A 25,084-nucleotide genomic window follows, 5' to 3' on the forward strand; every position below is an offset into this window, starting at 1 on the left:
GTTTCTCACTTGCTCCATGACTTGTTTTAGAGTAGATCCTCCCTTCATTGGCTTAGGGGTGGGTGGCCCTTGTCCTGGGATGGCATGGGTGATATATGGGTGTGTGTGTGTGTGTGTGTGTGTGTGTGTGTGTAGCCAGACTCTGTCCTTTATAAAGTCTGGAGGCTGGCAGAGGCATCATCCAGGCCAGGGGGGAAAAGCGTTGCTCATTTAGTCCAGTTTTGAGTCCAGAGTGAAGTGGAAACGTAGAATCGACGAGGTCAGGGAGCAATATGAGCTCCCAGCGGTTGTGGGCTGTGCGAGCACAGTTTCTCCTGCTGTGGCTGCTGCTGCCGACCCTGCCTGTTCCGTGGGCCGAAGCCAGGAGGTCCAGAGTCTCGCTTCCCTGCCCCGACGCCTGCGATCCCACACGCTGCCCGCCTCTGCCAACCTGCTCGGCCGGCTCGGCGCCGGTGCCGGATCGCTGCGGCTGCTGCCGAGTGTGCGCCGCGGCCGAGGGCGAGGAGTGCGGCGGGGCGCGGGGCCGGCCGTGCGTCCCGGGGCTGCGCTGCGGCGCCCCGTTCTCCCGGGAGCCCTCGGGGGGCGCGTGGCTGGGCACCTGCGGTTGCGCGGAGGGTGCAGAGGACGCGGCGGTGTGCGGCAGCGACGGGCGCACCTACCCCAGCCTGTGCGCGCTGCGCAAGGAGAACCGAGCCGCTCGCCAGCGGGGCGCGCTCCCTGCGGTGCCGGTGCAGAAGGGTGCCTGCGGGGACTCGGGTGAGCGGGGCGCGGGCGGACCCCCGACACTTCTAGGTTTTTCCGAAGAAGATGAAGTGAGTGCTCTGAGTTCGCTCGCTCTAGAGAACTCAGTTGGCCCTCCTTCACTAGCTCCAGGGATTCAACCTGTTGTGGTTGTTCCTGGTGTTCTTGCTTAGTTAATGTGGTCTCTTTACTGGCTTCCACCGAGCTTCTTATTCTCCTTTTCTTCCCTCTGATAGGATAGGTCAGGTTCTTTCTTCTCCTAGTCTGGAGAACCTTCAGAGAAGGGGCGGGGGGGGGGGCGGATGCTGGGGAATTTTGAGATGTGACTCTTGCATCCAGGGATGCACTCCCCATGGACCATTTATTCACAGGGACCACAGGAGCAGGACGACTCAGGACAAAATACAATTTTATCGCTGCAGTAGTGGAGAAGGTGGCTCCATCTGTGGTTCACTTGCAGCTGTTCCGCAGGTAAAGGTCACACCTAGGGCCAAATACCTCACCCAACCGCTGCGCATTATCTGACCATTAAAACCCGCTGTGAAGAAACCCAGGTTCAAAGAGTTGGCTCGGATATAGGGGGACAGTAGAGCTCCACGGAGCCGGCCGGAGACCTGGATTACTAAGAGTTATTTCCCTAAAGAGCAAAGAGCCAAACACAAGCTTCTAAATGGAAGCTGCCGCAGTGCATATTGGTGGATGGTGTAGCTTTCTTCCCGGCATCCCAAAAGCAAAACTAAAGGCTGATCATAGGAGCTAGCGAGCACTTGATGATCTTGTTTAGTTGTAGCCCACGTTCCCATGCAAGGAAACCCAGACTGAGAGCAAAAATGAGTTCGTTCTGTGTCACAGCGCTAGTTGGTAGTGGAAACTAGAGTCTGACACTGTGGCAGTAGTGGGATCCCAGGGTTAGCTCCAGGTTTGGCCTGTTCGCCTTAAATGACGCGCAGGTTCCTACACTCATCTGAAGGAGGAAGCAGCTTCCTGGCCCCAGATCTCACTGTGTTCAGAAAAAAAAAAAAAAAAAAGCCAACACGTGCTTCATGCAGCTCACAAAGAACACGAACATGGATAAGGCAAGAGTAAATGCGTGAGAAAACTGGAAATATGACTGATAAATCCCTGGGACTCACAAGGGCTGGATTCCCTGATTTTCCTGCCCCTCTGCTCACACTACTGCCTTCTTCCGGAACAGATCACCCCTCACCAACCAGGAAATCCCTTCGTCCAGCGGATCCGGGTTCATAGTGTCCGAGGATGGGCTCATTGTCACCAATGCCCACGTCCTCACCAACCAGCAGAAGATCCAGGTAGAGCTCCAGAGTGGGGCCCAGTATGAAGCCACTGTCAAAGACATCGACCATAAACTGGACCTTGCACTGATTAAGATCGAGCCAGATGTGAGTAGCGGAGAGAGCTGAGTCAGAGTCTTCACGTTTGGGGATTTCTCCATTCATCTGCTGGAATTCTTTTGTACCTCCATCACCATTGCCTTTTCTTTGTAGTAGGGTATATGCTGCTGCTGCTTCTGCTGCTGCTTTTCCTCTTTCCTCCTCCTCCTGTCTTCTTGTTCTTCCTCTTTCTGTCTTCTTCTTGTTCTTTCTCTTCCTCTTGTTCTTCTTCTCCTTCTTCTTCTTCTTCCTCCTCCTCCTCCTCCTCCTTCAGCACAGTAATGAGTGATGTAAAGATTACAATCTAGAGTATCACTGACTCTCACATCCCTCAAACAACTCCCTCCACACTTCTGCCTCTACCTGTTGTGCTTCCAATATCATCCCAGTAAACGAAGACCTTAATCCTCAAAGCTTCAGTGGGATAGACCCCGGGGCTTTTTCTCACAGCCTCTTCTACTTTCCTCTGGCCCCCTGGTCCTCTCCATCCCTGGGCAGGACATGTGACTTAGTGGGAATGTATAGGAGAGGCCAGAGTGAGAACAGAGATGGAAGAAAAAGCTCATTCTTATGAAAAGGGAAGGCAGGATGCAGCATAGTAAAGTCAGGGCTCCTCTAGTTGGGTTGTCAACAGGACTCTATACAACAGTGGTTCTCAAACTCTATGTCACAACCCTTTTTGGTCAAATGACCCCAAAAGGGTGACATATCAGATATCCTGTATATCAATCAGATATTTACATTATGGTTCACAACAGTAGCAAATTTACAGTTAAGAAGTAGTAACCAAAATAATATTATGGTTGGGGGGCACCACAACATAAAGAACTGTATTAAAGGGTGGCAGCATCGGGAAGGTTGGGAACCACTGGTTTAGAGGAAGGGACACAGTTCCTCCTAGTCACAAAGGAAAGGAGACCCTGCAGCCTCATACTCCTTCCTTTGGAGCAACGCTTGATTCTTTGCCCTTCTGGCATGGGTTACCTGGCTGGACCACATCCTCCTCCAGTCATGGCTGCTCTGTGATGGAGCTGACCTGTTGCAGGGTGGGATCCCTGAACTGCAGGGATAATTCTCCAGAGTTCCTCTCACTCCATTATTGACCTTCATGTGCTTTTCTCTTGTGGGCCTGTACCAGTGTCTCTGTGTCTTTCTCTCCCAAGGGTTCGAGTTTTTATCAGTTTCCTCTGCTCACCTCTGCAGCAGGGGCCTCAGCTCACACAACCCTCGGACGGAGCTGAGCTCACAGAGCTTCAAAGCAGCCAAACACTTCACCAAAAAGAATGCCCAGATGTCCCCATATAACACGAGTGCACCCCAGCATCATCCTCATCCACTTTAGCAGTTTGGTGGAGTGTCTCTGGTCTCTCTGCAGGGCTTTCATATCCTGGGACTTTTGGAGGGTTTGGTTTTTACTTCACCCTCTCAACCTTTGAGGCCTCTGGGTGGGCAGCTGAAGGCCCAGGGGAGAGCCCCTCCAAGTTGCTTTCTACTTGGGCTCCTACCTGGCTCTCAGGCTTCAAGGTCTTGCAGCCCACTCTAAGCTGGGGTCTACAGTAGCCACTTCTTCACAGAACTCCTGTCCTGGTGGGAATAGGGGGATCTGATACACGCCAGTACTCGCTACCCCGAGTTTGATTCCATAGCCATCCACAGGGCCTTGTTAAGTGTATTCAGGTCCGAGGGTCCACCCAGCGGGACTCCAGTCTTCTTGACCCATTACTGCCACCAGACAGCAGGAATGAGAAGTCTGAAGCCAGGAGTTCAGCCATGGCAAACAGGAAACCCAAACTGGGAGCCTCACGGGAGGAGGCCTGGCCAAGGGATTCACCCTCTTCACTTTTTTTTTGTTTTGTTTTCTGTTAATCATCTCTATTAAATGTCTAGCAACCCCACTCCCCTGCTTTCCTCACTTTCCCTCCTATGATTTCTTCTTCAACAGACAGAAATCACATGCAGTGTCCTCAACCCTGCGGAGAACATTTTGAGCTCCTTGCTGTAGACGCATGGTCTGCACCTGGGGGCTCGTTAGACATCCCGGATTCCAGACCCACCCAGCTCTACCACAGCCTGAATTCCGATAAGCCCCTAGGAGTTTTGTGAACAGAGTCCAGTTTGAGAAGCACTATTCCGGGTGATCTCCATTCCTGTTCATGACTCGAACAAGAAACGTTTGAGCAGGGATGGGGCCGGGGAGGACAAGTGAATTTCTAGTTCCGGCCGTTTCACTTACAATAGTTTCTACCAGCTTAGGTTGTAAATCTTATTTTATTTTTACGTCTGTGTATGTGTTTGCACAAGTGAGTCTAAGTGCCCATGGGGGCCAGAAGAGGAAGTTGTATTCCCTGGAGTTGGAGTTAGAGGTGGAGTTAGAGGTCCAGCGAGCCAGATGTGGATTCTCTGAATGATCACATGCTCTTAACCTGTAAGCCAGTGGTTCCCCACCTTCCTAAAGCTTCCACCCTTAACACAGTTCTGTAAGTTCACGGTGATTGGACATTGTAATGTAAATGTCTGATGTATAAGAGGTCTGATATGTGACCCACAGGTGGCGAGTGACTGACTGTTCTATGCCATCTCCCTTGCGGCTAGAACTACACAGTTCAATCTTAGAGATGATCTTGTTTATCTTAATAAAGGGATCTGGGGGGACCTGAATCTGAGGAAGAAGGACCTTTCTGTGGGGGAGGGTGCTGGTTCAGGCCAGTGTCACCGTCAGCACTTGCTTGATTGTGTTCTTTTCTTTTTTTGAATACATGAATAAGTGGTTTTTTTTTTTTTTCATAACCTTTCCTTTTTTTAAAAAAAATCGAATATTCTTTGCATTTACATTTCAGATGTTATCCTTTTCCCCCAATCCCGTCCCTCCTCCCCCTCCCATTGCCTTCATGAAGGTGCTCCCTCTCCCAACCACCCTCTCCTACCTCAGCACCCTTGGCATTCCCCTACACTGGAAAAATGAGCCTTCGCTGGACCAAAGGCCTAACCTCCCACGGGTGCTTGACTGTATTCTTACATCGCCATCTTTCTCTTCTTTGCTCCTCTCGGGCACGTGCAGACTGACCTTCCAGTCCTGCTGCTGGGAAAATCCTCTGACCTCCGGGCTGGAGAGTTTGTGGTGGCTTTGGGTAGCCCGTTTTCTCTGCAGAACACCGTGACTGCGGGGATTGTCAGCACCACACAGAGAGGCGGCAGGGAGCTGGGGCTGAAGGATTCAGACATAGACTATATCCAGACGGATGCCATCATTAACGTAAGTCACTCTGGGAGTCTGTTCACAGCCCAGGAGGCACAGTCAGGATGTAACAGGAAGAAAGCTGTAGAGCGATCTCCTTTTCCCTTGGGTTTTTTGAGGACTCTCAGAAGTCAACCCTAAGGTGGGGGTGTGGCTGGATGCCCTGCTACTAGAGCTAAGTGTTTGACTTAACCAGCACCACAATCAGACCAGGATTCATTGCAGAGGCTGCTGTGGGATCTTTTTGCTTTTCCCTGTACACACCCCAACTTTAGGTGTGGGAGATTAAGGGGCAATGCTTTTGCCTGCTTTGGAGAAGCAGGCTGCTCTGGTAAAACTCATTAAGAGCTATGTATAAATAATGTGGGGGAGTGTATTGATTGCTAACTGATGGCTTTGTCGACTTTCCTTTAGCACGGAAATTCTGGGGGTCCACTGGTGAACTTGGTAAGTGACTGTTCTCCTTGCTGCTTCACAATTCTTCTAACCTTAAACATGTTTTAATATCTGAAATGTAGACTTGGGTGCCAGTCTCTAGAGAGATTAGGGAATGATGTCTTTTGTTTCAGGGTCTTTAGTAAATGGTTAGGGAAATTTTTAGAACCTGCAATGGGTTCATCCTATTGGTATGTGGTTTCGTCCCACCAAGGGTGCCAGGGCCCTGGATGCAGCTCACATCAGAGTTTTCACCTTTTCATCTTTTTTCATCTTTGTGCTCTGTTGCTATTGGGCAATTCCCCAGGAGATAATCTCAGGCTTAAACCAGAAGACCATCTCTGCTATGTTGTGTACATCCTTGAGAATCCCTTGCTTTCACGTATGAACTATCTGTCATCAAACACACTGATTATATAACTCTGAAATTTTAGTCTTCAACCTGCTCACAGATGACAGAAAAACCATAACCAGAATCCATGGCTGTATTGTTAGTTTAACTACTGCTTCTACTGGTGACTCTCCCTTGCATGGAGAAGCCTGAACAGTAGTACTCTTAGCCTTGAGCTTCTGAAAAGTCCTCCAGCCTTTACTTCCTTTTCAAATGTAACTTCATCCCCCAACAGTCCTGGAATGGAACCAAGGGCCTAGCACATGCTAGGCAAGCACTCTGGTATTTAGCTACAACATCTCCTGTTCCGCATTATATGTGTGTGTGTGTCTGTGTCTGTCTGTTTGTGCCCATCTTCCCAACAAGTTCATAGAATAGGGTTGGGATACAGAATTTCAGGTCACACTCCAGAATTTCTTCTAAGTTGCCATCTGTATTTTAATATGATTAGAGATGTTTTTTTTTCCTATTGTTCTTGTTGCCTAACAAGAGTGGCTAAGGAATGGCAAAGGGCATGAACAGGAGAATATTTTCTACTTCACATCCCCAGCTTTAGCTGACTGTAGTTCAGGAAGGTCAAGTGGTTTTGATGAACAGTTCTACTCAAGTATTGCTGATTAGCAACAGCTTTTGTCTTTTCCATGTTTTTTGTTGTTGTTGTTGTTTGTGTTTTTTTTTCTTCCTTTAAGCAATAAAGAGGCAAATGCTTTTTGTGAGGAGTTTAATTAATTAATTAATTAATTTTTTGGAGACAGAGCTCTATTTGGCTCAGACCTCAACGTGTTGCTGAGGATGACCAAGCTTGAACTCCTAATCTTCTTGCCTCTACCTATCAAGAGCTAGGATTTTTTTGGGGGTGGGGTGCCACGTTGGTATCTTGTGTTCTTATTTGTATCGAAATGCAAAGTGTAGCTCACCTTTAAAATTAATGTAATTTACTACAATAAAAATGAGCTGGAGATTAAAACTGTCATGCAATCCACTTAAATCCAACATAAATTAAATCCATAAAAATAACTCAAACACCAGGTCAATGAAGAGGACAAAAATTTATTGTAATCAAGCCATGGCCACAGAACAGATTTGGGAGCTGAACTATGACCTTGAAGAGACATTGTAGAGCACATTTAGAGGACGGACCATAAAGAAAGGGGGAGCTGAATAGGCTGTAGCATTGTCCAATCATATTTTGACAAGGAGTTGAACAAGGGAGTTTCCACCAATCAGGATAGGAGGCAGTTCCTGGGCCTGGGACCATGAACCTAGTTTGACCCTGCTAGCAAGTTAGTGTAGTTGTTGAGTTAGAGTAGATGTCTGGACTCACACAACTGTCTCCTTACAAGTTGTCCCGGAGATGTCTGGAGTCAGATAAGTGTTTCCTTACAACAGAAACTATTGTAACAGAAACAGTCCAGCTATCGGGAAGTCCTCAGCTTCCCTAAGGCCAGGGACCTTGATTTTAGTTTCTCCCTACAATTAAATGGAGTCTGAAAAGGAATTGGTGTTACTTAGAACAAGTGTCTTTTGCTTGTTCCCAACAAAACTACTCCATTAGTTTTGAACATAAAGAAAGTGTAACTTATATATCTGTAAAGCATCACTCCCTTCCCTGGTCATGCCCTGGAAGAGGACGTCTGCTTTTCCCTAGTGAAGAAGTGGATTTCCTTTTGCCCCTCCTGCAACACCAAGTGTCTTCTTCCTAGGATGGCGATGTGATTGGTATAAACACTCTGAAGGTGACAGCAGGGATCTCTTTTGCGATCCCCTCAGATCGGATCAGACAGTTCCTGGCTGACTATCATGAGCGCCAGCTGAAAGGTGAGGGGGGTGGGGGGACTTGGCTCTTGTCATGCACACCCCAGACATTAGGAACATGGCTTTTTCATGGTGCTGAGTAACCGGCTCTCAGATCTGTAATGGGTTGGATGACCAGGTGACTAAGCACTAAACTCAAACTGACACACACACAGAAATGTGTGTGTTGTTCAGCTTAGAAATGAACCCATGGGCTGGAGATGTGTCTGTGCTGACCACATCATATACCGTGAAGCAGATGGCATTTAAGACCAAATGTACTACCAAGAGATTCTGGGATCTAGGTGGTCTCTTAAGCTGTGCCAAACGGAAACAAGCTATGTTGTGAGCTATACAACATGCTTTTCCTTTCCAGGAAAGGCTCCTTTGCAGAAGAAATACCTGGGTCTTCGGATGTTACCCCTCACTCTGAAGTAAGCATTGGGTAACTATGTCTCAGAGGTACAAGCTGTCACTTGTCAGTCTTACCAAGAAAACCAAAGCATTTGGGGACCCTGTGACCACAGATTTTGTTTGTTGTAGGGCTGTGTCTCCCTTTGCCTGAGTCTTTCGTTCTGAGATGCAAAGCCTTTGCATACTGGGGGTGGGGGGAATAATTGGGAGGGGGAGGCCATACAGCAGGGATGGCTTGTGATTGGTTGGATGGGATTTGCTTGGGTGCCTGCCAGTCTCCAGCTAAACAGATGGGGAAGAGATAGTCTCTGTGCCTCCTAAGGGAAATCTTTTTCTAGGCTTCAGGGGAATGTTCTGTTTGCTAACCTTCATACTGTTCCCAGCCTACTTCAGGAAATGAAGAGGCAAGATCCAGATTTCCCTGATGTGAGTTCTGGAGTTTTTGTATATGAAGTGATTCAAGGATCGGCTGCCTCGAGGTGAGTGAAGGCCTGGCCTTTGCCCAGCCTCCTGTGTTGTTTCTGGGCATGCACCATGCTAAGCTCTGAGCAGTTGGCCGCGAGGACCAGTGTCTGGCTCATGACCTATACACACTGTACACTGAGCTCCTGAAAGCTGGCCAGTGTGACTCAGTAACCCAACTTAAAATTTTATGTGATTTAAACTGAGACAGTGAAAACATCAGGTACTGTGTAAACCAGTTTCCTTTTCGTTTTCAGAAGGACTACATGTTATGTTAATTATTGCATTGGATAAGATATCAGAGCATAATGACAGGTTGGGCATGTACTATGTGGGTTTCAAAGGCTTATAGAAAAGTGCAAAATATTTTTCAAAATTTCCAAGTATTTATTCTGTGTTAAAATTGACAAAATTTTAGATGTATTGCATTAAATCAGATGTACCATCGAAGATAATTTTATCTGATTTTTTTAAAAAAAGGTGGCTACTTCAAATTTAAAGTGGTACATGCAGCTTGTATTGCTTCTATATCGAACAGTGCTGAGAAGGGCCAAGGGTCATAGCTTAAGTCAAAGTTAATTTGCTAGGAATTACCCTCCACCCTTTTCCAAGTAAGCTAAGCTGTACACGAGCCCTTAACACGCCTTCAATATTAGCATTTATTACTTAATAACTAACTTTATGTTATTAATGACTTATGTATTATGTATTTGACATATGTTTTCATGTGTGTGTATATATGCATATATGTGTGTATATGCATATATGTGTGTATATGCATGTATGTGTGTGTGTGTGTGTGTGTGTATGTGTGTGTGAGGCAGAGGTAGATACAGAATGCCTTCTTCAGTCACTCCCCTCCTTACGTTTGAAGCAGGGTTTCTCACTGAACCTCGAGCTTGTCAGTTAGGCTCTCCTAATTCCAGAGTGCCAGAGATCATCCTATCTTTGCCTCCCCAGTGCTGGGATTTCAGGCATGTACCATTACATCCAGCTTTTTTAAAATAAATGTGTGCTGGGGACCCAACTGATTTCATGCTTTTATGACAAGAATTTTTCCCTTTGAGCTTTTCCTGGATCTTTACTTTGAATTTTTGGGACATGGCCTCACTGTGTAACCCAAGCTAGTCTGAAACTTGCAATCTTCTTACTTCTGTCTCATGAGTGCTAGGATTATATTCATGTGACACAATATCCCTGCTATTCGGTGATTGGTAACTATTAACTAACGACAAATAATTAAATAATTTGAATAGTTCAGTAATTTTCAGACAGTAAGAATGGGAAGGATTCAGCAGGTCTTGGTGCACAGTAGGTCTTCTCTAGCACCCTTTTCTCCGAGGTGTGAACTGTGCTGTGAACTGCTGTGGCTAACACCTGTGTCACTAGATCAAAGGCTGGGACAGCCCTGTGGAAGGGTTAGCAGTTGTCTCAGCTTTGCTTTAGAATATTTACTATCAGGGCGAGGCAGCTTGTTCTACAAATGCTGTTCTCCTGGGCTCTGCCCTTTCTCCCTCACAGCTCACTGTTTTTCAAGGGCTCAGCAATCTGTTTAGCAGTTGGCAACTATGTAGACTTGGAAGGTGCTGGCGGGTTAGCATAGTTAAGTGTCAGGTCTCCTGCTCCTAAATATGGGATGCTTGCGATCTTCTAGACTCTCGGGATCCCTGTCCTGCCCTGCATCTCCCTTAACTCCTTATTTTTTGATCCAAAGCCAGAGAGCTCAGCTCAGGAAGTTGTTCTCAAAATGTGGCAGCTGTAGCAGGAGCCAGTCAGAAGGGCTGGCTGGAGCCCCACCCCTGAATTGTTGACTCCTCCCCACTGCCTTCTGGCTCTCTGTCTCTGTGCTGCTCTTGAACTCTGGATTCTCCTGTTTCCACTTTCCACGTGCTGGGGTTAGGTGTGGTGCTCTGTGGCAGATAAATCGTTCTTCTTCCCATCTCCTGCCTTTCTTCCTCCGCTCTTTCTTCCCCCTCTCCCCAACTTCCCTTCACCCTATTTCTTGCTTTCTGGGGTTCAAATCCAGGGCCTTGCGTGTGCTTAACACCTATCCTAGCACTAGACTACATCTCTAGGAGTCTTCATGTTTAACAGGATTCCCAGGTAGGTTACATGCATGTTGAAGCATGTTACAGCATGTTGAAGCAAGAACTACTGCTGTAAGCCTCCAATAACATCCACCCTTGCTGGCTTCCATCCATTTATATTTAATAACTGCTAATAATCACAGTACCAGCAGCTGGCACTTAGGAAACATTTATTACATTCCAGGCACCAGAGTGTTTTTACAGCCGTTTGAGGCGTCTTATGACCCAGTCCTTGTTTTTGCAGGGAAGCAGCTGCGCTGGGCTACACTGAGGTCAGGGGTGTGCACCCTGGCAAGCAGATGCATTTTCAGCATTGGATCCCGCTTTACTTGAAAGTTGTGAGACATTTATTGTGTGTGAGGCTACTTCCTCATATTTAGTGCACAGTAGGCTCCAAGCCCCAGCACAGTTTCTTTTTTGTTCCGTCTCTCTGCTCACGACTGCTGAGTTACCGTCTTTCTTGGCAGAGTCCGAGTCATTGCCGATACTGTCCTTGTTCCTAAGGGTTTCTTGTATGCAGCTTCATTCTTCCTGCTTTTCACGGCCCACTGCATTACCTTTCCACCCCGCCCCACCTTTGGTGCTGGCCACTGAACTCAGGACCAGGCATATACTAAACATACCATCTATGACTTAGCTACGCCCCTGACCCTTTACACTCTTCAAATTCCGTATATCTTGGGAATCTACTCGTACTGTCATTTTTTTTTTCTCTTGAGCTCCCCATTATTTAATTTGACATCCCTCTCTTAGCTCATTCTTTCCTTTATACAGCCGACCAGCCTGTCTGTGTTTATTGCTCTTTGCTTTTGGAGTTGGGTTTTGTACATAGAACAGCAGTTTCTCAACCTGTGGGTTGCAAACCCCTTTGGGAGACAAACAGTCTTTCACAGGGTCTCCTAAGACCATTGGAAAACACAGATATTTACATTATGACTCATAACTAGCAAAATTACAGTTATGAAATAGCAACAAAAATAACTTTATGGTTGGGGTCACCCCAACACGAGGAACTATATTAAAGGGTTGCAGATTAGGACAGTTGAGAACCACTGATCTTCAATATATATTCTGTGGGAGGTCAATGTGTTGAAGAGTGAATAGAACTGTAGCCTGGAATCAGAGCTGTAAACATCTGGACTTGGAAGCTTGAGTGGTTTTTGCTTTCCTGGAACCATAACATCTGGGACACACAGCATCTCATCACAGCGCAGTTCTGGAAACTGTGGCTGTTCAGTCAGACTCATCAGAACATAACTTCCTGGGAAAAACACTGGGCTTGGCACTATTGCTGGTGAGTCTAGTAATGTCAGAGGCTAACACAGGCCAGAGATGAAGAGAAAGTAGACACTAAAGTGACCATTCCAAATAAAATCCAGTGCATGAGAGGACTCAGCTTCCTCCGAACATTAATATTATTGGAAACACAGGACCATTGTCTTCCGGCTTCACAGCACATCCTTCAACAGTCTTTGCGGCTACAAGGGTCCAGGCCAGTCCTGCCTTCTTGGTTTACTTTACCAATGGTCAGCAAAATAGTAGGGCAGTGTGGAGTTGGGGAGGAAGCAGATAGACAGACAGACTCCAGATGGGGAAGAGTAGAACTCTTCTTATGCTTTCCTTATCTCTTCTTGTTTTTTGTAGTGTAGCACTGGCCATCTTGGAGCTCACTCTGTAGACCAGGCTAGCCCCGAAGTCAAGAGATTCACCTGCCTCTGCCTCCTGAGTGCTGGGATTAGATGCGTGCACCACTGCACCTAGCTTCATCGTCTTTTCTTTCTCTTTCTCAGCTCGGGGTTAAGAGACCACGATGTAATTGTCAGCATAAACGGGCAGCCTGTCACGACCACAACTGATGTCATTGAAGCTGTTAAGGACAATGACTTTCTCTCCATCATTGTGCTCCGAGGAAGTCAAACCTTGTTTCTGACAGTCACACCTGAAATAATCAATTAAGTATCTTCCTTTGAGAGACTCTTAGCAAAGCCAGTGGTATACCTGGTTTCTATGGAAGAAGTGCCAGAGATGGCGGAGTCTTCTGCAGCTTAAGAAAAATGGATGCTTTACATGCAGAGGGACATGTTTGTGTGACACACACACATGCACACATTCTCACGGATCCTGAGGTTGAGAATGCTTTTCTGCTGCAAAAACCTTCCTAACTCAAGTGGTAACAGCTATGGTGACCAGATAAAAATGAAAGACAGTAAGAACTGGAATCAGGCAATTCCTAACTAAATCTTGACAGGATACTTTAGTTACCTTCTATATAGCCACAAACTGATATGTCACGCACATGTACAAATAATCTACCTACCAAACAGTAAGAACCTGAACCTGGAGTAAAGAGGCAATTGCATTTTAAACAATACCACTTTGTATACTGAATTTCCCAGGTTATATTCACTTTGGGCCAGGGTTTGTAGATAGAAAGGTCATCAGAAAGATAGCAACTGATGACTTCAGACTACCACACAGTATGATCATGTTAGCAGTAGAAATAATTTTAGACATTAAACGATTCTAAGAATGTCTTCTATTAAAATAATGTTTTGAACCATTTATAGACTTTTTACTTAGGTTCTTTTAACAAAGCTTATGTGAGATTTTCCACAGTAAGCTGTGGTAGGGCCTGCTAATTGCTTAAGTAGCTTATGAGTAAGAGTTGAGAGGGTGTTAAGGATCAAACTAGAAACCAGTGCATATTAGGAAAGGCTCAGTATTAAGTCTTCCGGAAAACTTAAAAAAAATCCCTGGATCTCCTTAAATTGTATGTGAATCCTGACATATATATTTTTTTTCTTCAAAGATTTACTTATTATATATGAGTACACTGTAGCTGTTTTCAGACACACCAGAAGAGGGCATCAGATCGCATTAAAGATGATTGTGAGCCACCATGTGGTTTGCTGGGAATTGAACTAAGGACCTCTGGAAGAGCAGTCAGTGCTCTTAACCACTAAGCCATCTCTCCAGCCCCCTGATGAATTTTCCAAGAGGTCTTGTTTCTTCATGATTAATCTGAAAAGATTGCCTAAGTGTGTAGAAATTATGAACTGAGACTTCCAATTGTTATTGTAGTAAGCAGGGTTGAGGTTTTTGTGGGTTTTGGAAGTGTTTACAATTGTCTAGTAATGTGAGAACAGTCATATTAACCTGGGATGCTGAGGCAGACTTTTAAAAGAAGAGTTCTACAACGTGTTATGTTCCCAGGTCTTACTGTACTGGAACTGTTGGTCTGTTACTATGGGGATGAACGTGGAGTAGGTCTACCCTGTGTCCAGAATCTGTGGCTAACTGTAGGGCAGGCCTCTCAGTCTGACCTGCCCTTTATGTTCTTTTCTTTTTACTTAGATCTCAAAGCCACTGATACTTCAGAACATTTCCTTTTCTACCTAGTGATTTGGGAATACAGAAGCTTGACTGTCTCTAACACTGCAAAACCTTTTCCTGTCATGCCTGTAAGGAGAATGTGTTTTCTTTTTACTCCCCTAAAACATCCTGATTTGACCCTAGTAGGCATACATTTTTCTTAGTTTCCTTTCCAAGGGCATGGGGTTCCTCATTTTAATTGTGCAGGAAAGTATAGTAGTTACTTGCGTTCCTTTTTGAAGACGTGGTCTAACTATGTAGACCAGGTGGCTTCTAATTCAGGAGACATCTTCCTGCCTCTGCCTCCCCAGTGCTGGGATTAATAGTGTACAATAGCTTGTAGTCTTTTTCAGTCAGCCTCTAAAATGAGGGGTCCATAGGTTGGAAAATACTAATTTTAGGTAGGACAACTCTGTTAACTCATACATGTCTACCATTATTGGCTTTCAAAACATAATTGGAAAGAAGAAATTACTGTCTATAGACCATTACGACAGCCCTGTTGGGCTCAATAGGGTAGTTGTATTAAACTTACACTGTTATGACCAAGTACCCCACAGATGTCTTACAGAGGCAGGCTCTAATTTGGTCACAGGTTTAGAAGGCTCAGTCTGTGGTTGGCTGGCTCCATGGCTTTGGCAGAACATCACAGTGAGAAAGTGTGTGGTGGATTAGACTTTTCATCTAAGTGGACAGGAAGAGCCAGGGCAAGTTGCAGTCTCTAGGTGACCCCATTCCCCAGTAACCTGCTTCCCTACACCCCAGGCCCGCCTTCTACTCTTTATCACCTCCCAGTAACAGCACCACTGTACACTGAGCACATCAGTCTTCACTCTGTACAAGCCTGTCAGCTGTAATCAAGCGCCCAATGCCCGAGACTGTGGGAGTGGGGGAGGAGGATCTCATATCCAAGCCATAACTTTCATTTTAAATGCTTACCCTTCAGCAAAAACAATTTTTGAGTTTCATTTTCTACTGCAAATACTCACACAGCAGGCTAAGGTTTTAAAACTTTATTCTGCAATTTAAATTCTGAGTCAGAATTTTGGTGTGTATGAAAATCCAGTCATTTCTGTATCGCCTGAAGACTTCTCACTGGCGCAGATTCTGATCTGTGCATGAAAATCTAGGTCACAAAAGGCTGTGAATGGATAAACACTCACTTGGTTTATCCTGTTGGGTCCCCCTACTCCAAAGAACTGAAGATCCAGCCACACAGAAACATCACTAAAAATGATCTCTGGATAGAAGTCACTATCTTTGAGCTTCGATCTTTTGTGTGAGAGGAAAGGTACGACTGGGCTCCCACAATACTGCTTGTCATTCTGGTCTGCAAGGTTAAGATTTGGGTTGAAAAGCTTGGCCAGTCCTTCCTCCTAAAGAGGACAGTGATGTTCGGGGGAGGATCCAGAGCTTGTAGTAATTATCTTGGCAGCCAAACACCCGCTTTCCTTGCCGCACAGGACGGCAGCAGTGTTTAGTAGACAGTGCACCAGTTGCTGCCGTCACTAGGCATCAAACCCCCAGTGATGAGCAAAATAAGATCGACGAACCACCAGATCCCCAGTCCTCCAAGTGTTAGCAGCTTCCCAACGGCTGTTCCAGTGTGTCCCAGACAGAAGCGGTCAACTCCGAAGCATCCCAGGAAGAAGGAGTAGAGAAGCGTGGTTATGAAGTAGTGTCCGGTGTACCTGGGCAAAGGAGGGAGATTTCTGCCACATGAAACTGAATGTAACTTAGTAAGTGCAGCAAATGCAGCACTGGTGCAAAGGCCGCACTTCACAGTGGCTCAGGATGCATTCAGTCAGGTGTGGCTACTGGGGCTGGGGGGCGGAGAGAAAAAAAGCCTGGGGGGGGGGGGTAAAGAGGCCAAACAAATAGCTTACTGCATCCACAGGTCCTAGAGAGGAAACGTGGCTATTGTCCTGCTGGGAGTATAGGGTAGGTCCAAGTCACAGCTTTGCTGGGGTATTTGCAGCAAAGCCAAGGCAGGACAGAGAAGCAATTTAGGATTGGCTACTTGAATAATTTCAGCAGCTTTAAGTGTGGACCTCAGAGGCCTGACACTTGACCCTGGGGCAAACTACCACCAGATGGCTCAGAACATTAACTGGCATATTAAGAATATGCTCCTGACTAGGTCTTTGGTAACACTAGAGTTTTCTAGTCTTGGGATGGGCAGATCTCTCCCCAGCCAGAAACATAAGCCAAATAAAGTTAAATATAATATAATGACTCTTGTAAGCACTTCCCTATCTCTAGTTGGTCTAGACCTTTCTGTTGTAGAAAATATTCTCAATTAGAGGGTTCTACTCCATCTTTGATCATTCTGTTCCAGATAAAAGGCACATAGCTTTTATTATTTATAATAAGCCTTAGGCAGCACTAGAGCTGCGTAGATATCCACCCTCTATGCTATTCTACTTCCTGCCAATAACCACACAATATGATTTATGTTTCTCCTGTGCTGCTCATAGCTCCAACTGGCCAGCCCTCATGGCTACGATGTCAAGATCCTTACCCTATGATGTCTTCTCTCTCCATCTTCTCTCTCTCTTTTAGTCCCTGCCTGTGTCTCTTCTGCCTACCTATGGGGCTGTTGGCATCTTTATTTAACCAAGTCTTAAATTAAGAAGCAAGGTCACATTGCACATTTGGATTTTCTGGGAGCAACCAAGCCTTGGGGGCCAGTATTTAGCATTATGATATATTGCAAAGACCAAATCTCAACACTTCCTAATCTTCTGACATATTAATATAGTTCCTCATGTTGTGGTGACCCCCCACAACCATAAAATTACTTTCGTTGCTACTTTATAACTGTAATTTTGTTACTGTTAAGAATTATAATGTAAATATCTAATATACAAGACATTTGATATGTGACTCCATCCCCCAGAGAGATTGTGATCCACAGGTTGAGAACCACTGGTCTAGGGTCTCAAGAACATACTTGCTAAGATATAAAGGGACTTTTAAGAATAAAAAGGGGCCTAGTGAGATGGCTCGGTGGTTAAGAGCACTGTTGGTATGATCTTGCGGAGGAGCCAGTTTTGATTACCAGCAATGACAGACACCCTGTGTTGGTGTTTCCAGGATCTGCAGTCAATATGCACAGCCTACACTCACAGATACACATGTATTAAATGAGTTACAAACCCCAACAGAGCTGGACTGGATGGGTCGCTGCATAAACGATGGTAGCAGCAGAGGGGCCTGCCCCTTCTATCTGCTGAGACGTGAAAACACTTTGCTGCAGCTGGAGTTATCACTACACATCACCAAGGCCCTTTCTCGTTCAACAGCAGTCTAAGTTGATTCTGCATCTTTTGGTAGAATTTACACCCCATTTCTTTAGGATCCAGTGATTTCAGCTGATGAACCCTCGAATTTCTTTGCAAAACATTGTTCAACAAATCCTAAGTCTGCTTTCACAGGATGCTTGCTGGTTGGGAGTTTTGAAGCTACATCATTTGACCCAGTGCCTGCAAGCTGAGGATGAGGGGTAGACTGAAAGACTCTGAACCCACAACTTCTCCTAGTTGCTTCAATAACACTCCCTCAGTCAGTGGGCTGCACGTAGGAGGAAGCACATGCAGTGTTTAATACTTCAAAGAAAAAGTCACACCAGCTGGTACCTCTAGCCAAGCACCCTTTACCCTTTTCAAAGTAATCCTTAGTTTGAGCTGGAGTGTAGCTCATTATCAGAGCCTTTGCTTAGCATGTACATTGGGTTCAAATCCCAGCACCACACCACATGCAAGTACAAGAACAAAGCGATGCTTACTTTATACAAGGCTTATTTTCTCGTAGGAAGGTCCTGGGGCTGGCACACTCAATTCCCTCCAGGGCTCTGCACTGGACTGCAGTGTGTTCCACATCACTGTAGGCCTGACCTCCAAACTGTGAACAAAGTGACACAAACATATAATCATGTTCACTAATAGAAGCTGCTTCAGTTCTGTACTAATTCTATCAGGATTGGGTAAAGTTGTGAAATGCATGGAATTCAGAGATGCTTCAAGTGACTTAGCAGTCCCCCCTAAGTGTACGGCTTTAAGTAAACATTTCTTCTCGACTGGCTTCTTCTACATATAGTAAAACAGAAACAAACAGCAGAGACGTATACAATGGCTTGGTATCTTGTATTAACAGGCAGTTTTGGAATTATCATGTTAGCATGTATCAAAACCTCTGTTGCATATTTACTATAAACGAATAACATCAGAAAATAATTCAGACTATCATCTGGTAGACTTGAGCCATGAATGGTTATAGGTTTGCATAATCTACCCCTAGTATAAAGTTAGCTCTAGCAAAAACGTTTAGAACCAGAGTTTTACCCTTTTCCAACAGAGACAGCAGAGCCACAGTCTCCCTTGTGTCTTATTATTGCTTTCCTACCGTTTCCTGTGTGTTCCTCAGAGTGAGACTGGAGAACATGGGTGCCTACTTCTGAGTGCTACCAGTCCCTGAATCTTGTGACAGGATACATTCAACTTTGAATGAAAATAGTCGTAACTAAGTTCTCTCCATGTAATGCTAGTCAGACTTTTACCAATTACCAAGAGAACAAAACTTCAGAGTATTGAAGCCATCTCTACAGATAGTTAAGAGCTGTCCTTTGGTTGTGGTATTATAACGTTTATTCCTTTGTGCCTGGGGTAGCAAAACAACATTTCCTCACAACTCAACCGTGCGTTCTAACACAGTGTTGGGTCCACAGTGCAAAGGTGGTACACAAGTTCCTTAAGTATGAGCTGGTCCCAGTGATGTAAACCTGTATCTTAACACTAGAAGGCTCAAGCAGGGGATGATGACTTTAAGGCTAGCTTGGGCTATGAGACCTTTTCAAACAAACAAACACCTGACCAGCACAACAAAACTCAAACCAAAGTTCAATGGGTTTTGTGAGACCAAGTTAGGTGCACTCACTTTAAGGATGTACTAAAGGCTTCTCTCTAGGCTGAGAGGCCACTGCTACCAAATGCTTTTTCTGGAATGCTTTATTCTCAAACAAGATCCTAACATACAGAGCCTAGCTACTTCCTACAGACACGGCGAACCTGCTTATCACCTGTATGAGGAACTTGCTCCAAGTGCCTGTGTAACCAAGAAGGCCCAATTCAGCACCAGCTTTACAAAGTGCATGGCCTTTTTTTTGTTGTTGTTGCTCTTTTAAGGAAAGTCTTGCTTTGAAAATACTGTTCAACAGCCAAAGGGAACCAATATAGGTTGGTCTCTGCAGGGGTGCCTTGGTTCCTGAGGAAAGCAAATGTACTATTCAGCCATTAAAACCTTGGTAATGATTCCAGCAACAGTTATAGGGATGGAGTTCTAAAGAATGTTTCTTTGTATGCACTTATGCCCTTCCTATGAGGGTGCCTGTACAACAAACAAAAACCTCACCTTGAGACAACCATAACCAAGCTCCTGGGATGCAGTTGCATTTCCAACGTGATCCACTGGGGCATCACAATCTACAAACTCGTCGGGTCTGCAAATCAGTAAGACCATCATCAATGCCTTTTGCCAATTGCTATGTGGCCGCACGCAATCCTATCTTCCTTACCTGTACCTGTCCCTCCGTCTGTACTGGGAACTGCATACGCTAGAGGTGTTATCTACCATCGAGCTACATCTCCAGCCCCTTATTTATTTTTTTAAAATTTGAGAAAAATTACCCTGGCTGGCTGGTTGGCCTTGAACTAATCCTGTAACCAAGGTGGGAGAAAGGGTGGGGTTCTACAGCCCACACTACTCCTTCCCAGTATCTACCACTAACACACAGGGCTTTCTGCAGCAGGGCAATCGAGAGGCACCAATCCCGGAATCACCTCCCCCAGGTGGAAGCCGCCTTCCGTTCCCACAACAGTCACCTATCCCTGGCCCGATCCCCACTAGGTTCGCCCCCACGACCCAGTAGCTTACAGGTAAGAGCAAAGGATGACTGGAGAGTGGGGGTCGCTGTATTCCCAGCTCGAGGCCGAGGGACCCTCGAGGTGAGCGGCGCCCGAGGGTGTGAGCTCCAGTTCGGCCGTAGCATTAAACGAGTGGCTCCGAGAGACACAGTGCAGCAGCAGCAGGTTCCCCAATAGCAAGGCCGCCTGGCCGCACAGCAAAAGATAACTCACAGGGCAACCGCCCAGCACCATCTTCTCGGGCCGGTCCTAGAGACCTGGCCTAAAAACAGCCAGGCCGCCACGGCCGACCGGAGCCCCGCTGTCAGGCCTCTTTACGTTGGCACGCAAACCTCCGCTACACAGCCAACCGGTGCGCAGCTCGACGCTCCGCCCGCCCCTGCAGCCAATCAGAAGCGGCCAGGGGAAGGGCGTGGTCTGGCATCGCTCCGCCTCCCGGTAGACCCTTAACTCTGCGGCGCGGTGAGGCGGAGGGAGAGGGTGGAGCTTTCCTTAGCCCCGCCCTCCAGCCCCTCCTACGTTCTCCCGCAGCCGCTGCGCGGGCGGAGGGGCGGGACAGACCGGCGCGAGCTGGAGCGGTGGCGTTGGAGTCGGCCACTCGACCCTGGGCTGGATTTTCCCTGCGTCAGCCTCTGGCAGCGGGATCGCGCGCGGCGGGAGCGAGTGGGAGAAAGGGGCGGGGAGGGGGAGGGCGCTGGCTGCGTCAGTGCCGCGCGCGTGCTCGCCGTGGGCGCGCGCCCCGCCAGCCCTGGGGCCCCCGCGGGGTTGCAAGGATGACCGAAGGGGCGGAGGCGGCGGCCGCGCGTTGAGCGGGACCTGCCGAAGCCCTCGCAATGGGGCCGCGCGCGCTCTCGCCCCTTGCCTCTCTGCCACTGAGGTGGCTGCTGGCGTGTGGCTTGCTGGGCCCAGTCCTCGATGCCGGGCGGCCAGGTGGGTGTCGTGGGGTGGGGACGGTGCTGTGGGAGTGCCCGGTGGTGCGGGCTGCGAGGCGGACCCCAGGCTCCGGCGCCCCTGTCAGCGCTCACCCGGAGCCCGGTGGCCGGCTGCACTGTGGCCGTGCGCTCGCCGCTCCCAGGCTGCAGCTAGTGCTTGCTGGTGGAGTGGCTGTCACCAGCCCTGGGCTGGGAGATGGAACTTTTGCTTCAGTCTATCAGGATTTGGGATTTGGCGTAGTCTTAGGCGACTCATCAGTAGGTCCACAGGGATCCCGATGGAGTAGAGGGCGGGTTTTCCCTGGGCCGGTTTTTTTTTTTTTTTTTTTTTTTTTTTTGTAGTAAGGATACTTAAAATAATAAAATAAACAAAATGCATTTCTAGAGCCCGTTGTTCAATCTATCTAAATCCGGACAAAGAATCTCTGCTCTGTTTAACCCAGGAGATTATCGGAAAGAATTAAATTACTGTCGGTCAGTATATTTGAATTGTGAAACTTCCAGTAAATATGTAAGGTATTTATATTGTAGATGTTGAAACTGAATGGGCACACACCATCAACACACTAGTTTTTTTTTTTTCCCTGGAGATAAGTTATTTATTTCATCCTTTGTATTAAATTAGTGTTTGCATGGCTGAGTTATCTCTACTAGCGCCGGGAAAACTATGGACAATAGAAGGCTTTACTAAATTGTTGCTTTCAAAGGTGATGATGAGTGTAGATCTGAGTTCAGGACCGCTGACCTTCAGGAAACTCATTACAGTTTCTTGTCTTTGGCTTCCTCCTTTTAAATTAAGTTAGCTTCCTCCTGTGTGGAGATCTTGGAGTTCAAAATACTGACAAATTTTGAAGGGGAACGCTTCTGATAAAATTACCTTTTCTGTGCTGTTATAGTTAGTTATTCTTATGGCCATGAAAGGACCCGAAACGGTAATCTCTAACTTCTTGTGCTTGCCAGTAAAAACCAGATTATATTTTTAGCGCATGTGTATATTTGTTATTACACATGGGCATAAAAATGAATGGAATATCCGTATGTTCTTCAATTGCTGCTGCAGTGGGCCAGCTGCTCACTTAGCCATGAGTATTCATATTCAGAAATCTGTCCAGCGTTCATCAGACTCCAGGTAAACACATTCCTGATGCTCTTGGAGGATCTAAAGGGTGATCATCATGTGGATGAAGATGTAGGAGAAATGTTGAAGGTTTTTGGTTTGTCTTTTTTCTTTTTTTTTTGGTTCTTTTTGACAGTGTGATTTTTGAACCGAGCTAAAGGGTGAGAAAATTTCAACTTTGAGTGGAGGAGTCCATTGTAAACACAAGGAGCTCTATTGTCTGCCTCCCCCCACAAGAGTAAGTGGGTATGAAAGAAAACACATGTTAGGAAAGGGTGAAAGTGTTAATGTGTGCTTAGGTAGCTTGTGTAAAGATGATCCTGGAAGCGAAAGCCAGGAGACTGGCACCACGGATGAGACCTACGCCAAGCCTGGACTCACATTCGCCCTGTAGGCTGATTTGGGGAATGGAGATTTCTAAGGAGTGTGACCATCAGATTTTCAGTTAAAAAATAATGGTTGGACTCTAGGAGAGTCAAGAGAGCCAGAGCCAGGTTTTGAGGTGTTGGCAACGGTGCCTCGAGTCAACTCTACTTTCCTGAAGTGAGTGATCTTCCAAAATCAGCTGAGGTTTTGAACTACAGGAAACATGAATTGGAACATCCGTGTTGGAAGCTAAGCTTGTTTGAGTAGGATTTTAAACTGTATCTGTGTTAGAAGGGGAAATGGCTTTTAGGCATTTTGGTTTCCAAACTTCTAAGTAGAAAATAAAAACATCCCTAGTTGATAGGTACAAAATTTCTGGTCTTTTGAAAACTAGTTTTATATTTTATATTATCAAATTTGGTTTCGAATCTGTTCTTTTGTTTTTTTCAAGAGAGGGTCTTACTATGTAGCTCTGGCTGCCCTGAAATTTACTATGTAGACCGGGCTGGCCTGCCTCTGCCTCCCGAGTGCTGGGATTAAAGGTATGCCCCACTATGTCTGGTTTATATTTTATTTATATGTTATTAAATATTATGGTTTACTATAGAAGGTCCGAGATGATTTTATAAACAGTAACTTGAGGTATATATCAGGAGAGACCTAAACAAAGGATGAAGTTAACCTCATGATACCTTTTCCTTGTTAACATAGTACTGTATGCCCTAGCGCCTTAAGGATTCTAGTCCCTGAGTCATTGCCTCTTGCTGGCACTGCAAAAGCTCTCCTTACTCAGCCATCTTTGAAGGGTCTGAAGTGGACCCAACTAAGGCTGTATCACCCTGCCTTGTTTGTGTGCTCAGAGATCATTTTCATTTTGTGATGGGAGATGGGATCTGTTTTAGTTGGTCATCCTCAAGGGGGATCATATGTGGGACATTGTGGTATTTTTAAGTTTTGAGAATTTCAAACAATGCATGTTGACCATCTCTAGCCTCATGTCACCCCCGACCCCGCCTGGATTCACCTGTCTCCCTGCTCTCTTGACTTCCTGTCTTGCCATACATCTCTTAAGAGTGAGGAAGGAGGGCAGGAAAGGATGAGCACAAACTGTAATCACATTTATGAAGGTGCCAAGATGAAACTTGTTACTTTGTATGGCAACCTCCAAATTGACGGTACTGAAGAATAAATAAGGGAGCCAGCCTGAGGAATTCGCATGACTTACTCAGTCACCACACTGCTCTCTGCCTCTGTTCTCCCTCCTCCCCTCCCTCCTTCCCCTCCCTCCTCCCTTCCCTCCTTCTTCCCCTCTCTCCTTCCCTCCCTTCTATCCCTCCTTCCTCCCCTCCCTCCTTCTTCTCCTCTCTCCTCCCCTCCCTCCTTCTTCCCCTCCCTCCTCCTCTTCCTTCTTCCTTTTCTCTTTTGATACAAGATTTCTTTTTATTCCCTTGGCTGGCTTCCAACTCACAGGAGCTCTGCCTGCCTCTGTTCTCTGAGAGCTAGTGGTCAGTTTTAAGCTGTTAGGTTTGGATTTGCTGCTCTTATTTTAACTTACTTAGTAGTAAGTTAAAAAAAAACTTAAAAGTAAAAAAAAAAAAAAAAAAAAAAAAACCACTACAAAACAAGTTATATTGTAGGGCAAACTCCACTTGTAAATGTTTTTCTTTTCCCTTTGGTACATTGTTCCTTGAATGAGATTTTTCATAGTTTATTCACATTAGCATGACTTGCATTTCCTTTTGGTAGAACCCCAGCAGGCAAAGCCCACTCACTCCCTATTATGCTGCATGGCACAGTCAGACATGTCACAGTTACACTTAACCTAAAATCTCCAATCCTAGTTTGGAGAGGGGAATTTGGTGTTACTGATAAAATTATTTGAGGGCCCTGCAGATTTGTGGGGAAGATGTTGATCGTAGAAAGGCAGGTTCACTTTAAGTCTCTCTCTCTCTCTCTCTCTCTCTCTCTCTCTCTCTCTCTCTCTTCTTCCCTCCCTCCCTCCCTCCCTCCCTCCCTCCCTTCCTCCCCCTCTCTCTCTCCTCTCTCACTCTCTGTCTTTCTCTGTGTATGTGTGTGGCTGTGGCTGTGTCTATTGGCTGAGGGTACATTTTTATCAAGTGCTTACAAATTCCTCATAGGAAGTAGCCCCCTCTTAGCACTTTAAATTCCTTTCTGAGGAACTTAAATTCTTAAGAGCATTACATTTTCTAAATGGTTGGCATTTTTCCCAATAGGGTACTTCGAGACAAAAATAGCATTTGTTTTCCTATTTGGAGACAGGATCTGTGCTATATAACTCAGAATGAATGTTTTTAAAGATAGGTACATAAAGATGCATAAGTCTTAAGACATGTAACAATATACAACACAGTAGCAGAAATTGTAGAGAACCTTGGGCTTGAAGGAGGTAGAGGCGGGAAATACGC

The 25,084-nt window shown here is 46.1% G+C and overlaps 3 protein-coding genes across 3 annotated transcripts in view; 2 read left to right on the forward strand and 1 right to left on the reverse strand.

Annotated features, from left to right (window-relative positions):
- The first annotated feature begins 200 nt into the window (after positions 1–200).
- On the forward strand, positions 201–14,734 carry HTRA4 (HtrA serine peptidase 4). The gene is made up of 9 exons (XM_080928479.1): positions 201–756; positions 1,113–1,212; positions 1,937–2,141; positions 5,191–5,385; positions 5,782–5,814; positions 7,897–8,011; positions 8,364–8,421; positions 8,785–8,880; positions 12,741–14,734. Exons 1-9 carry the CDS (start codon positions 273–275, stop codon positions 12,904–12,906), a joined length of 1,452 nt encoding a protein of 483 aa, XP_080784605.1. The 5' UTR covers positions 201–272; the 3' UTR covers positions 12,907–14,734.
- A 586-nt stretch (positions 14,735–15,320) lies between these two features.
- TM2D2 (TM2 domain containing 2) lies at positions 15,321–20,555 on the reverse strand. Its single transcript, XM_080928762.1, has 4 exons — positions 20,254–20,555; positions 19,732–19,819; positions 18,110–18,225; positions 15,321–16,013 (listed from the first exon to the last, which is right to left on the reverse strand). The coding sequence occupies exons 1-4, from the start codon at positions 20,475–20,477 to the stop codon at positions 15,800–15,802; spliced, it is 642 nt and encodes a 213-aa protein (XP_080784888.1). The 5' UTR covers positions 20,478–20,555; the 3' UTR covers positions 15,321–15,799.
- A 434-nt stretch (positions 20,556–20,989) lies between these two features.
- Positions 20,990–25,084, forward strand: part of ADAM9 (ADAM metallopeptidase domain 9) — a 73,610-nt gene continuing 69,515 nt past the window's right edge. Inside the window, exon 1 of the mRNA XM_080928990.1 lies at positions 20,990–21,173. Within this exon, the coding sequence (XP_080785116.1) occupies positions 21,077–21,173 (97 nt within the window). The 5' untranslated portion in view covers positions 20,990–21,076. The remainder of the gene's footprint in view (positions 21,174–25,084) is intronic.

This window comes from Micromys minutus (genome assembly GCF_963924665.1).
Source record: "Micromys minutus genome assembly, chromosome: 14".
NCBI lineage: Eukaryota > Metazoa > Chordata > Mammalia > Rodentia > Muridae > Micromys > Micromys minutus.

Bases quoted from the DNA above. Each gene is read 5' to 3' on its own strand.
- HTRA4 (XM_080928479.1), top strand. From the start codon at position 273: ATGAGCTCCCAGCGGTTGTGGGCTGTGCGAGCACAGTTTCTCCTGCTG. The intron at 1,213-1,936 runs GTAAAGGTCACA...CTTCCGGAACAG, and splicing joins CACTTGCAGCTGTTCCGCAG to ATCACCCCTCACCAACCAGG. The intron at 8,012-8,363 runs GTGAGGGGGGTG...TTTCCTTTCCAG, and splicing joins TCATGAGCGCCAGCTGAAAG to GAAAGGCTCCTTTGCAGAAG.
- TM2D2 (XM_080928762.1), bottom strand. From the start codon at position 20,477: ATGGTGCTGGGCGGTTGCCCTGTGAGTTATCTTTTGCTGTGCGGCCAG. The intron at 19,820-20,253 runs GTAAGCTACTGG...ACTGATTTGCAG, and splicing joins GTCATCCTTTGCTCTTACCT to ACCCGACGAGTTTGTAGATT. The intron at 18,226-19,731 runs GTGAGGTTTTTG...CTTTGTTCACAG, and splicing joins TTGGTTATGGTTGTCTCAAG to TTTGGAGGTCAGGCCTACAG.